This window comes from Apostichopus japonicus, chromosome 10, assembly GCF_037975245.1.
Source record: "Apostichopus japonicus isolate 1M-3 chromosome 10, ASM3797524v1, whole genome shotgun sequence".
Lineage (NCBI taxonomy): Eukaryota > Metazoa > Echinodermata > Holothuroidea > Aspidochirotida > Stichopodidae > Apostichopus > Apostichopus japonicus.
The window spans coordinates 4,681,964-4,695,004 of record NC_092570.1 but is presented as its reverse complement, the minus strand read 5'-3'; the positions used below and the strand labels follow the sequence as shown (position 1 = coordinate 4,695,004).

The 13,041-nt window shown below is 35.9% G+C and overlaps 2 protein-coding genes across 4 annotated transcripts in view; both read right to left on the bottom strand.

The window, feature by feature from the left end:
* The window catches only part of LOC139975173 (homocysteine S-methyltransferase YbgG-like), a 170,559-nt gene extending 161,991 nt beyond the window's left edge, over nt 1–8,568 (bottom strand). Inside the window, exon 1 of the mRNA XM_071982851.1 lies at nt 8,555–8,568. The gene's annotated coding sequence lies outside the window, so the exon portion shown is untranslated. The remainder of the gene's footprint in view (nt 1–8,554) is intronic.
* LOC139975172 (uncharacterized) lies at nt 473–12,548 on the bottom strand. Of its 3 annotated transcripts, none has more exons than XM_071982848.1 (7): nt 12,411–12,548; nt 6,524–6,590; nt 5,664–5,803; nt 4,835–4,987; nt 4,127–4,281; nt 3,058–3,214; nt 473–2,538 (listed from the first exon to the last, which is right to left on the bottom strand). In XM_071982848.1, the coding sequence occupies exons 2-7, from the start codon at nt 6,564–6,566 to the stop codon at nt 2,236–2,238; spliced, it is 951 nt and encodes a 316-aa protein (XP_071838949.1). In that variant the 5' UTR covers nt 6,567–6,590; nt 12,411–12,548; the 3' UTR covers nt 473–2,235. The 3 variants fall into 3 exon arrangements, with proteins under 3 accessions (XP_071838949.1, XP_071838947.1, XP_071838946.1); XM_071982846.1 differs by lacking the exon at nt 12,411–12,548 and adding an exon at nt 12,150–12,397; XM_071982845.1 differs by lacking the exon at nt 12,411–12,548 and adding an exon at nt 7,232–8,394.
* Nucleotides 12,549–13,041: the final 493 nt, after the last annotated feature.

The window sequence follows — 13,041 nt, the reverse complement described above, 5'->3', positions numbered from 1 at the left end:
CACAAACCTTTTTGATACATGTTGTAAGGCAATGGTAACCCTAGCAGTGCACCCACAGTTTTATGCATATTTAAGAAAAAAAATATATATATATTTAAGAAAAGGGAAGAAAAAACCCATAAACATACAAAATGCCACTGAAAATAATACAAATATCAAAAATTCAATGTTACTTAAATATACCTCTAAATCTAAAAATATTATAAAAGGCAAGATAATAATTTCTCTCTCCTTGCAAGCTACGTCAAGACATGTAAGAGATATGTCTTGACTATAAATAATTAAATTAATTTATTTAAGTGTGTCTGACTTGTTGTAATTTCTGATAGAACTGTGATAACTGCATAAACACTTGATGTAGGCTCAAATTTTGGATACTTGCTGTGATCAAAAAGCAATATCACGACTGTAACAACCAAGCAGGCATTTGAAGGGTTCCATTTTATGGTTACTGTATTTTTATTTATGGGGGGGGGGGTGGGGGTTGGGAGGGGGGAAGTAGGGGATAAGGGATGGGGATACTCTGTTGGAACAAAGTCCAGTATTTTGATTATCATCAAGTGAATTGGAATATTGATTAATTTAAGACACTTCAGATTCGCTTTCGGTCAACACATTTTGTCACTAATAATATAATATGAGAGGAGAGGTGACCAGACGAAAGGCAGAAAGAATATGGAACTGTAATTACCAGGTGACATGCAATCATGCCAACTAATACCTGGCTGATTGAACAAACTTCAAAAGTTGTGCAAATTTAGTGTTTGCAATAAATTATTTGAACATCAATAGCAAGACCTCATGAGAATACAGACATTTCCATAACTTAATATGATATGAGCCTTTGTGACCCTTGACCCCGACACACAAAAGTCCCGACTGTAATAAATATAAACGAATACAATTCAGCTGAAATAACAATTAGTACCTGAAATAGAGCATAAAATATATACATAGCCTTACCGAACAAACCCGTAACTAGACAAATTAATAAAAATATGGAAGGACCAGCCCTCAGAAAACTTTCTTTAATTCTTGCATCCCTTTGAAATATATTATCCTCATTTGCAAATGGTATTTGTGCAAATTTGTTTCCAATATTTATGGAATATTTATTCCACACCTTTTTCCTACAAATCCACTTTCTTTTTCAAGTTTCTTCTGACAGCACACTTCACTAGCAACCTCACATGTCTTTCATTACCAACAACTCCTATCATGACCTCTATACTCAAAATATCCACTCTGTCCCAACCGAATGCGACCTTGAATCAACTGGAATGTACGTTGTGACAAATTTTATCGACAATCAGCAAGACCAATAGTCTTAAGACTCTGGTCCCATTCAGCTGGGCAGTGTGCAACCTAGTTTAACACCATCCCCAATCTTTAAAAGGAGCATATTGTGATTAATCAAATTCCTCTCTTCTGATAAAACTTTGGTCCAGTTTGAGTGGCATCCCTACAATGAGAAATCTGAGAGGTTCTGGTGAACCAAAACTGTCCAGGCATTCCCAAGTTATATAGTAATATTAGGTTCACTTTATTGGGACATTTAACTTCACAGTGAAAAGAAACCCACTGATTAAATTAAATTGAACAATTAAAACTTTGCACTTTGACAAAGATTTCATTATTTTGAAAGAATAAACTTAAACACAATATACTCCTCTAAAGTCATTACTATTCATGGTTTCTGTTTTGAGTTACATCTCATTCAAAGAATAAACAATCTTCAAATCAAACAATCTTCAAATCTTACATTAAAAAAAAAGAAAAAAAAGGAGAACAGATATATCACCTCAACCACAAACGTGCACACAGTAATCCCTGACCAAACCTTTCACTTAAACTGAAGCAAAGCAAAAAAAATTTGGTCGACAAAACCAAAGGGAACAGAAACAACACATGGCTAACCTGGTAAGAATAGATATTCTTTTCCTGTATCGTCAATAAAATGTTTGCTAGCCAACTGATTTTCAAAGTTGAATCCAACATTTGATACAAGGATGAAAAAATAAAAAACATTAAAACACAAAAAAATAAAAATAAAAAATAACAGTTTCAATGAAGAGTAAGAAAATTTCCAGAGTTTTGTGTCCCTCAAATTTCATAACAAATTGGTCCATGATTTTAGTAAATGAAGAAAAATGATGGAAAATGTAGTTTACATGTACCCTGGTGCAGTAGGTGGTTCTAGTTTACATGTACCCTGGTGCAGTAGGTGGTTCTAGTTTACATGTACCCTGGTGCAGTAGGTGGCTGCTGTGAGTAGGTTGGGGGGCTCTGTTCGATGGTGCACGGAACCGCCACCACAGTGGGTTGGTACACAGGGCCTCCTGCGTAACCGGGAGGGGTCTGTACCACCAAGGACACTCGCTGTTGCGTGGGCTGAGCTGGCTGGTTTATGCTATTCTGACGCTGTGGGAAGGAGTAGGTGACGTTCCCCTCGGGGGGTGTAGAAGGTCCAGGTGCCGATGGGGTCGTAGGGGTGGTAGTGTTCTTCACTGGGGACATGTAGTCTCTTGCCACTAATACCTGCATTGATTACACAACAGTAGAAATATGTCATTAAGTGGAATTTATTTGTACTATTAGCAATGACTCATTATATGTACAGTCACAGAGTAACACAATATTAGTTAATTTGGATGGTTGTCAAGGTGGGTGGGGTGGGGGGGGGGTGTCAGAGGGAAGAGGTGAATGAGGAAACTCAGAGATTAATATAGAAATCGCGGAATTAATTTTCAAGCTAAGGCTTTTTAAATTTGATTAATAGATGTCGTTTGCAAAGAATCTGATCCAACAAATACCCCTGGTAGCCATGTTGAACCCCTCCCTCTTTAGTCAACCCTATTTGCCCAACAAACCCCTTCCCCCGGCAAACCCAACCCCCTGCTAACCACCAACCCTTATCTCTAGTCAACACTTTACCTCCATCCTTTATTTGGCTAACTTATTTACTTATTTCTCAATTAAGAAATCAAATCATATACAAGCTATTTATTTATTTATAAGGGAAATAAAGACAAAAAATAATGATTCTTGTATATTGACCTTTCTTCTGAAGAGACAAATGGTGACGATAGAGATGATGGCAAAGGCAAACACCAGACAGCAACAGACAACAGACGTCCAGAGAAGACGAATGTACCTCTTGGAGACTTGGTCACAGGATGATACACCAGCGAATATACTGGGATGTTGGGAGAGACTAAATGTGAAAATTAGAGAAAAGGATTTGTATAATCTTGGAGATGATATGAAAAATTTGAAATCAATGACTAAAATCAATAAATAGTAAACAGAATGCCAAAATGCACTGACGTTTACGAACTACTATGAAATTCATTTGTGCGTACATATCAAGTCTTGAACAAGTAATGAGAGATATTTTCGTATGTGTCTGTGGTGGTTGCTGTGGTGATTGTGACAAGGTAACTAACAAACAGTACATGTAAGCATCTCATACAAAGGAGTGGACATGCTTTGATCTTGATAGAGGGCCACAGGGGACTGGTGAAATTCTACTACATAAACACCGTCTTAAAGTTAGAGGACTGGGAATTCTATGTGATAATTAGACGGGAAAAAAAATCTGTTGAAGTTTTTACTGATTAGGAAAATGGTGGCCGTAGACCTTTCAAGGCATTGAAGACTGGCCCCTGAAAAAGTTCACCTTCCGTTGCTTGCAAATGACGTTTTCTTCCTGTTGCTACAAAATGCAGACAGTAATGAAACGTGATACCTTGTTATCTTTTATCTAGACCTGAGATGTCCACGCTGCTATGTACACTGTGTTGTGGGTATTAACTGTAGCTGTTGCATCAACTGTACACTAGTGTCTAATTACCGACGGTAGCAAGCTGTGTGTGTATTTTCTGGGATCGATGGTGGTGTCTAACACATCTGTTACACCTCATTTTAAACTAGGTCAGATTACCGGTATATGAGACGTTTCTTTGTGCGCGAGTCTTCACACCCTTTAAAGTACTACGGACACCTATAGTCAATTTGCTACTTATTTAGTACATTTGTTTTGTGTGATAATCCCATTAAATTTTGTTGAAGTTTTTAGTGATTAGGACAATGGCGTCCGTAGACCTCTAAAATTGTAAAATCTTACCCAACGTGTCTAAAATAACACTCATCATTTGTTCTTTGTGTGAGATGACAGCAGTAACAGGTATTAGCCCAGGCCAGCTGGACATTACAGGGGTACAGGTGGGTACAATTAGCCTGACCAGCAGGAGAATGCCTGCATTGACTGAAGTCAATACTCTGTATAAAGAAATTAAACATGTGAAAAACAATGAAATTCCACGATGGGGTATTAAATAGCATTCAATAAAGAATTACAATCAGATTTTTTCATGAGAAAATCAACTTTCTCACATTGAATTGGCTGGAATGAAAGAAAATCCCACAAAATAATTTTCGGTGTGCATTAATTAAATTCTTCCAAACCACGGACGTTTCATATCCTTTAAGTTATCATTTTTAAAATGGGAATTCTGATCTCTTTACTTGCGCCAAAACTTATCTTACAGATTTAATTTCAAGGTAGATCAGTTTTGTTATTAATTGACATAGAGATGCAAGATTCGTATCTAAAATCATTTCTGCATATTAACTCCAGAGTAAGAATAATTACATTTGTATTTGCGATGAAACCCAATATACAGAAACAATTAAATGTATGCAAGGAGACAATTCTGAAGAACAAATACAATGCATAAAGCTGGGCAGATATTAGCTTTCCCCCTGATCTCCTCCACCTCCCTCCCATCCCCCCCCCCATCCCCTCATCCATTTATAATCAATCGATGCTTACCGAGACAGCTGTCGCAGTGATTCCATCTATTATTGCACCGACCACAACAACGAGAACTCCCACGACCAGAAACGAAATACCGGCGGACATGGCACATTTTCCGGGCTTCCCACAGAATATACCAGCAGATGCCACTACAATTCCTAAAAGTACCTGCAGAAAGCAGAGTAGTTTAAATATTGATTTACATCCGCCAGTCATGAAACAATTTCTTCCGATAGATATTACGGGTTACTCGCTGGCACATCTTAAAACCAAACAATAGATTGTTTGGCTGTGATAGATTTTGCACACATGACATTTTTATTTTTATTTCAGGTGTAGACAATGACATGTTTTATTTCCCTAGATTGCATATTTAAGTTAGATGCATAGTGCTCTGAATCTGTCACAAGCAATAATTTACTTTCCTATATATATACAGAATGCAGTCTTTATGTTAAGATTAACACATGTAACTATATACAGATGCGTATAATTATAATACTGTGCTGGTCTATCATCAGTCACTACATCAACATCAAGGAACATAAAACGACTGCTATACAATTTTACCAAGACAAATGCATGATAGAAAATAAATGGAACTTCTTAAAAGTGTGTATTGTAAATGGAGGTCAGAGGGCAATATTTTGCCAAAATGTAAATGTCCATCTATGCACTTGTTATGATTAAAATTAAAGTGTTTGTTTCTAATTTCTAGTGCTCCCCCACCCCCCACAAGAAAATAAAGTGGGAACCCACACCCCTCCCCTTCCCCCAGCCCTGCAACTGCCCATAGATATGGCAATTAATCACTTGTAAAGATAACATTAACTATTATACATACTGGTAAGGAAGCCCAAAATGACCCTGCTGAGATGTTAAGTACTGTTCTGCTGGCCCAGAATGAGATGCCAAGCTGCAAGACGGATGCAACTACCGTCCCAAGACAGATCAATAATGACACAAACTTCCTTTTCCTGGAAACTGGAGAGAGAGAAATCAAAATGAAAGCAAAAAGAAAGCAAAATATAGGTTAGTAATTACACTGCATATATTATACTTATCATAGAATCTGTAGCTATTTACATCGATTCAATATTAAGGTAAGAGGTTGGAGGGGGGTGGGGGCTCCAGATATATAAGGGTAAAGGCTGCTCAAAAGATGAGGGGGAACCTGTTCCCCGAGTCCCCTTGCCACTGGGGCTACAGTATGCTACTATATGTTACATTGTTTACAGGTCAGAAATAACTTTAATCTTCATAACCTGTCAATTTCTTGGTGGTAAATTCAGTAATGGTAATCATCATATGAGTATCAATTATCAAGTAACTAAGTAAAAGAAATAACACAACCTAATCTTTCCCTTCCCCTTCCCTTTCCCCCTTCTCAACAATTTGTTCATCACTCAATCGGAGCAATTTGTGTTTTATAAACTGCGTGTACTTTCATAGCATGCTTCAAAGCATTTGTAATCATTACAGCATGCGCAGTATTGAAATATTGTATTTTTCAATAAAAAAAGGTTAGGAACTGTTTTGTACAGGGAGTATGAGTGCTATAAAGCATTATATTAAAGGACATTAATGTAGAGTAGGTAGTATTATCATCAGACAATTGTCCCAATTATTAACTCTTTCTGTTCATGCAGCAAATAATGTCCCTTTAAATTACTGGGTTAAATAATACACTGCATCGTTACTTACTTTCCATTGATTTCTTTCCATTTTTATCTCCTGATGCTGTCATTGTGTGATCTGTGGTGGTTTCTGACTGTAATTAAAAAAGTAAATCAAAGAAAAAAATGTACTCCTTTATTCAAACGTGTCATCACAAGTAACGTGTATACATGCATATATATTTGTGCAGTGTAATGACACAAGTTAAATCAGTGGTATACATTATGTCAGTGATATGTGATGCAATCCCTTTTTACCATATTCTGTAATAATATGCAATAAACACATCATGGAAGGTACAGTAGAGTGAACCTCAAAATCATCATCAACAATATACAAATTCAAAGTTCTGTCTATCTAGCACAAAACATACAGTACTAACACTTGGGTATAATTTGACCAAATGTTCTGACAAATTTTTGCTCCTTAAGAGGTTGACAAAGAGAACTGCAGAGCTGAAATTCCTCAAGAAATAAATTTGACCCCATGTAAGAACAAAGAGTGATTGAGCCTTCAATATTGCCCATATATAGTGACATATATCATGACCCTCAGAATTCTAGCTATTTCTGTACATAGCTGTATACCCTTTTGTGACGTATCCCTAATAAAATACATACCCCCTATGGTTTCTGAATTAAATTATGTAGACCTGCTTAGTTTTCTCATAGGCAAAAGCAAAAAACAAAACAAAACAAAAAACAAGCGTATTTTGTTTCAATATCTTCCAATTACCATTGTACTTCCTGTAACAAAGACCAACACGCCATCTTTGTTCTGATAAGCCATAGCTGTGCGAGATATAAAGTATCTTTTTTTTTTATTCCTCGTAGTTCAACTATATACTGGGCTATATTCTTGTCGGATTTCAAAAATATATGTATTCTGATTGGAGCTGCTGGTTGAATAAATTTACTGGTATTACGACTAAATGCTGGCCAGCTGCAACCATGGATTATTCTTGGCAGAATTTAGTCTGGAATCCTTTCTAGTTGCTAGTAGATGTCTATTGTTCACAGTTGCAGTTTACTATTTTACTGCTTTTTGATACGATTTACAGCACTATACAGCTATTTATCTGGTGTGGTGGGGGGGGGGGGCGAGAGGAGGATTAAATCCTTCAATGGTACAATAGATCTACAATACCATCCTGACTGGCTTCTTTATAATCTCCATTCAGTTTGAGTTTCACAATTTGCGTGTACAGACAAGAAGGATCTCGATTTTGTCTTCTTTGGGGCAGAAAATATTTATTAGAAATGCTGCAGGCTTTATAGTTGATTTTGTAACACTGTATGTATGGCACATATATCGCAAATACTGTTCCTTGAAGCGACATATAGTTGTAGAAAAATTCAGAAGAGTGAAAAGTTGTGAAATATCAACTGTGAAAGATTCAAAATGAAAATTAACAGAGAGTCATCAGTCATCACTAATTAGATCTGACTGGCACAGCTGTACATTCACAAGATATCTTCTCATAGCTAGTTCCTTATACTAGTTATTGCACACTTTAATATCAAACATATTTTCCTCGTTATACAGTATGGTCTCAATCCAAGATACAAATGATCACTTTGTGCAGGAGAATGGTTGGTCAAGTTGGCCATTTGATCCACAGCTAGCAAAGGGACGAGAAAAAGGATTCTCAAAAAAACATGGCGATATTTTTGCTCTTTGCAGAAAAGTTGTAAATTAAATTGACATCTCATAATAATGGAAACTGCCACATTATGACAAATAGTTAAACAAACTTTATCCACAGCTGTCCATGAGAAACATCGAATAGAGCTGTATACATATAGAGGTATGTAGCATATATATAGCATGTCCTCTATACATATATCATGCATATAGACACGGCTCCCAATAGAAATACCCCTCTCCCAGTGTTAATAAAGATCTCCAAGTTGGTATGAGGACGATCAATAGACAAATACACTTGCTCTTGCATCAATTCAAACTATGTAACTTGCACCACACGGGGTGGGGCCAAATAGTATGTTTAATAAATAAACTGTTTACATGCAACTGTTTACTAGCTGTGCTCATACAGTGTGTAGGCCTATATACACTGCATGGGCTTGGCATGGGACCATCACTGGTTTACATGCAGCCATGGCTACACAACCAAAACACAGACAGATGAACTTATTGATTTGGCAGGCCTTGCACAAATGTCAGCAGATCTGGATGAGTGAGTTTTCTCAATCTCCATTATTCTCCAAATGCATGGTATACTTTGCTCTATAGGCTGATATAGATTTATATAGCCGCCCAGGTATATTCACACTTCAAATTTATTATCTATTTATATCCTGTATACTGTCAAGGGCAATTGTTTGCCTAGAGAGGTTTCAAATGCATCCTCCCACACAACTATTAAAACAAATGGTTATTTAGAGAATGCGAAATCAAACTTTATGATTAAATACGTCTATAAATGAGTAAGATTTGTAAACAAAAATATATAGTTCTCCATGCAATGGTCAAACCAAATACCAGAAAAGTGTACGAAATGCTATCACTGATGTGTAGGTCAATATTTGCCTGTTCACTGGTATTGTAACAGCTGGTCTTTGTTTTGAAGATATACTCTGAGGTAAAATTTGTGGTGATCCTAATTCCACTTAAATTTATTCAGCCTAGTCCAAGGTCAGGGGAACTATGTAAATAACTGCAACCAGGGAGTTGTTCACATGTTGATGTATATAGGTCTGTATTTGTCTGTTTACTGGAACTTTAACAGCCGTTCTTTGTTTTGAAGATATACTCTGAGGCAAAGTTTGTGGTGATCCTTATTCCACTTAAATTTACTCAACCTAGTCGATGGTCAGCGGAACTATAGTAAATAACTGCAACCATGGAGTATACTCCCTGCTGCAACTAGCCTAGTACATATATACAGCATAAAGATACTGTTGCATGCCATGTAAACAATGGAAACACACACACACACTTCTTCACAGAGAATATACAGCGGACTGTGATAAGATCTGTGCAATTGTTACTTGCAAGGTACCAACATATGAATGAATTGTTTGCTCCATTGGATAAATAAAGCTAGAGTGTTGATTGGGAGCAAGAACCATAGCAAGTCTCAACTTGTATATACTGTAGAAAGTTGACCAGACTTGTTTGATTGGTGGAGTCTATATAGTCCTTGCATGACTCACGCTATAAATACTACAGCAAACAAATGCACCACCTGGCAGACATCCAGATCAATGATGTGGTGGGTTTTAATTTATGGTAACCTTCGTGGTTATTCTCATGGAGTGAAAACGGCATCAAATTTCTACAAATAAGATTTAAAAATTATAGTCATTTAAAATTGAATCATGCGAATTTTCAGCTTTACGAAGGACAAACTTTCACTCAAAAAAAAATAGGCTAGACTTAATTGGTGTATTTATATAAATGTTTTGTCAAGACTGCATGGGACATGGACTATTTATTATACACATAAAGCCAATAACTTAAGTTTTAGAAAATTTAATAAAGCACAAATGACACAATATATTATAGGCAAAACTTCTAGAGAGCAATAACCATTTCTTTTATTTTCATTTTTATTCATTTATTTATTTATTTATTTTTTTTTCCCCAGAAACTAAGTCAAACCTATGCAGGCTTAACTATCATCTCAGACAATTTGCCTTTCTGTTTTTTATTATTCTTGTAATACTTTTATGAAAGGAAATATTTGTTCCAAAGTAGGGAGAAAGAAAATTCAAGTATGCAAGTTTATGCTGTGTGTTTACCAACTTTTCTCACTAAACTGCTGATGATACAGGAAGTTAAATTACAAAATACAGACTTGATGGCATGCAATGTCTAGAAAATTCAGCATCCTTCCTGCATGGAAATTAAATCACCTTGACAAATTAATTGTTGACCGCATTTAACACTGATGAGATAATCAGAGGAAGATACCATTTTTTTGACCTTTTAAGCATCAAGTTCTGGAATAACAAATTCAAAACAAACCATGGTAACTTTAATTGTACCCCTGTAAGTTATTTTTTTTTGGTATATATTTTGATATGTTATTGGTTACAAGTTTTCCCTTCAAGTGGTTTCGAGACAGTCTCGACACTAATGGGGACAGAACTCACACTGTTTGGTCAAGGTCCTTGAAGAAAGAGGACTAGCTGGCACTGAAAAGACACCTAACACCTGAAACACATCGCAGACACAAGCAATTGATTGTGCTACAATAAATGGTGGTGCTTATTGTCATACATGACATAAGTCACATCGCAGAAAGTATCCAACAAGAGCATTATCATTGGCAAACACTTGATATAATTTTATACAGAATCTGCAAGGTGAACGGATACATGGATAATTGCAAATGAAATTTGAGCAAACCCCAGGAGGTGGAGAAAAATAATGTTTATCACAACAATTTTATGATGTTTTTTCTTTTGCCATACAGAGTGAAATTATAGGCACTGTCACTGAACTGGTCAATCAGTATGCTAAATATGAGTGTAGCTTGCATTAAAGTGAGAACATCTTTGTTCTTGGTTAAAATTAAGTAGTAAGTATACTTTGACCAAAATTATCATCATATTCTTTGTGAGGATCTAGAAAAGTCTTCAGATATTTTTGACTGAAGCTATTAGCTGAGAAGTAATGTGTTATAAGCAGCATGTCTAAGTGATATTTCATATTCTTTCTCGACCTGAGACCCCTCTCTCCACCTCATCCCCTCTAACTTCTAAGTGTCCCATTCTGAATATAGTGTTCTATATATAAGAAATACTCCCTTGATGATTTCATTCATTCGTGCTATTGACTATAAAACCATTCAAAATCGTTCATATATATATATATCCAAGTCACAGACAAGTTCTTCATAGCTGATCAAGTTTCATTTCACATAAACAAATATTTCCTCTACAGGAACTGACTCTGATTTTCTACCCTATCGTTTCTAGAATTTATACCCATGTTCATTAATTATTTGATAAATATTAAATCATAATTATTTAGGAAATCCAGAGGCAAAAAGGGACATATTATCCTCCTCTTGACCTATATGTGCATTCCAATTTGAAAGTGAAGAGTTGGCATTACAGAGTTATACTGATTATATGCAATAATCAAAAGACCCAGATGCCCAATGTCACATACAAACCATATTTCCAAGAAGTACCTAATTACTGCCCTCTGCTAGAACAAACTCATTAGTAATATCATACAACATTAGTAACATGGTGTTAAGGTAATAAAGATCCAGGGATGTGTGTGACTTTATTGTGAAAGTCAACATTGGTTATTAAGGGATATATATCGACCTGATTTAAAACTATGCTAGAATATCCAGATAAAGTACTACTAGCCTATATTTTATTAATATTGTTTTTACATAATTGTTAAAAGTCATAGCAAACTCTACATGAAATCTCTTCTGCTGTTCTGGTTGTGCTTCCAAGTTAAACCTAACAGTTTGTATTGGTTACATCATATCCTCACAAATCATATAAATGTCACCTTTTTAATTTTGAAGTTGCAAGGCTTAAATTAAATTAGTAAAATGTAAAGAATACAACCATGGAAACTGAATGACTCTGTAAAAGTATAAAATTACACAATGCATTGCAAAAAGAAAACATATCTAACACGATGTAACTTGCACACTCACCGGTTTGGACTCCATAGTAAATGCGTCACACAACTCACGAATGCAATTCTTGACGACTATAACGTTATCGTTTAGGCTAGAGTAACTTATAGTAATACGAAAACGTAAACACTAACAGGTATATCTCGAGAGTGAGAGAGAGAATCCAAAATACTGTACCGGTCTTATCTAAATGCGATGCAAAATTATTTAAGCTTTGCGCTCTTGTTACAAAGTAATACTCTTAATTCGAGACAAAGGGAACTGATTCATTTTACTAACCTTCTGCAATGAGTATAGACGAATTTGACCGGACTGCTCGTCAACAAAGAAAGTGATGACGATCTTTCCACAGAGCCCTACATGTGTGTGTCTGCACTGTTATTGTTTGAGCGGTACGCAAATCAGCTGTGCGGGATTTTCCCTCAGCAACTCTATGGACCAATGAGCTTATCTAGTCTATGAACAACTTTTACTATGTTTTAAAAGGGTCACTTCAATTGGTGCAAACTATTTATACAAGTAGTTGCGGGGGCGCTGCGAGCCTTAGTAACAAATTTTTTTCACAAGTGATTTGCTTTATCGCGACAGATAAAAGTACGAATTATTTTGGAGTGATTGAAACTGCTAATTGACGCAGGTCGTGTGCAAAAGAAAACCACACAAAGTCATTGTCCAGACGGGAAGTTTTCACCACAGGAAAGGAAAAGGATTGTTTACTTGTTGGAAGTATTCTCCCTAAATAAGACAAAGAAAAATTCCTAAGAGTACCATATGCCACAATTACAGTAATGTACATCAAAGTTTCAACCTTAATTTGTTAATAAAAAGACGTAAAATGACCTACTGCAGTGCTTTTTTTTTTTTTTTTTTTTTTTTTTTTTTTTGGGGGGGGGGGGGCTTATTTTCAGTC

Excerpts from the sequence above, each read along its gene's own strand:
- LOC139975172 (XM_071982845.1), bottom strand. The coding sequence starts at position 7,285 with ATGGCTTATCAGAACAAAGATGGCGTGTTGGTCTTTGTTACAGGAAGT. Across the intron at positions 6,591-7,231 it reads TTGTTACAGGAAGTACAATG|TCAGAAACCACCACAGATCA; the intron begins GTAATTGGAAGA and ends TTTTAATTACAG. Across the intron at positions 2,539-3,057 it reads TTTGTCTCTTCAGAAGAAAG|GTATTAGTGGCAAGAGACTA; the intron begins GTCAATATACAA and ends TAATCAATGCAG.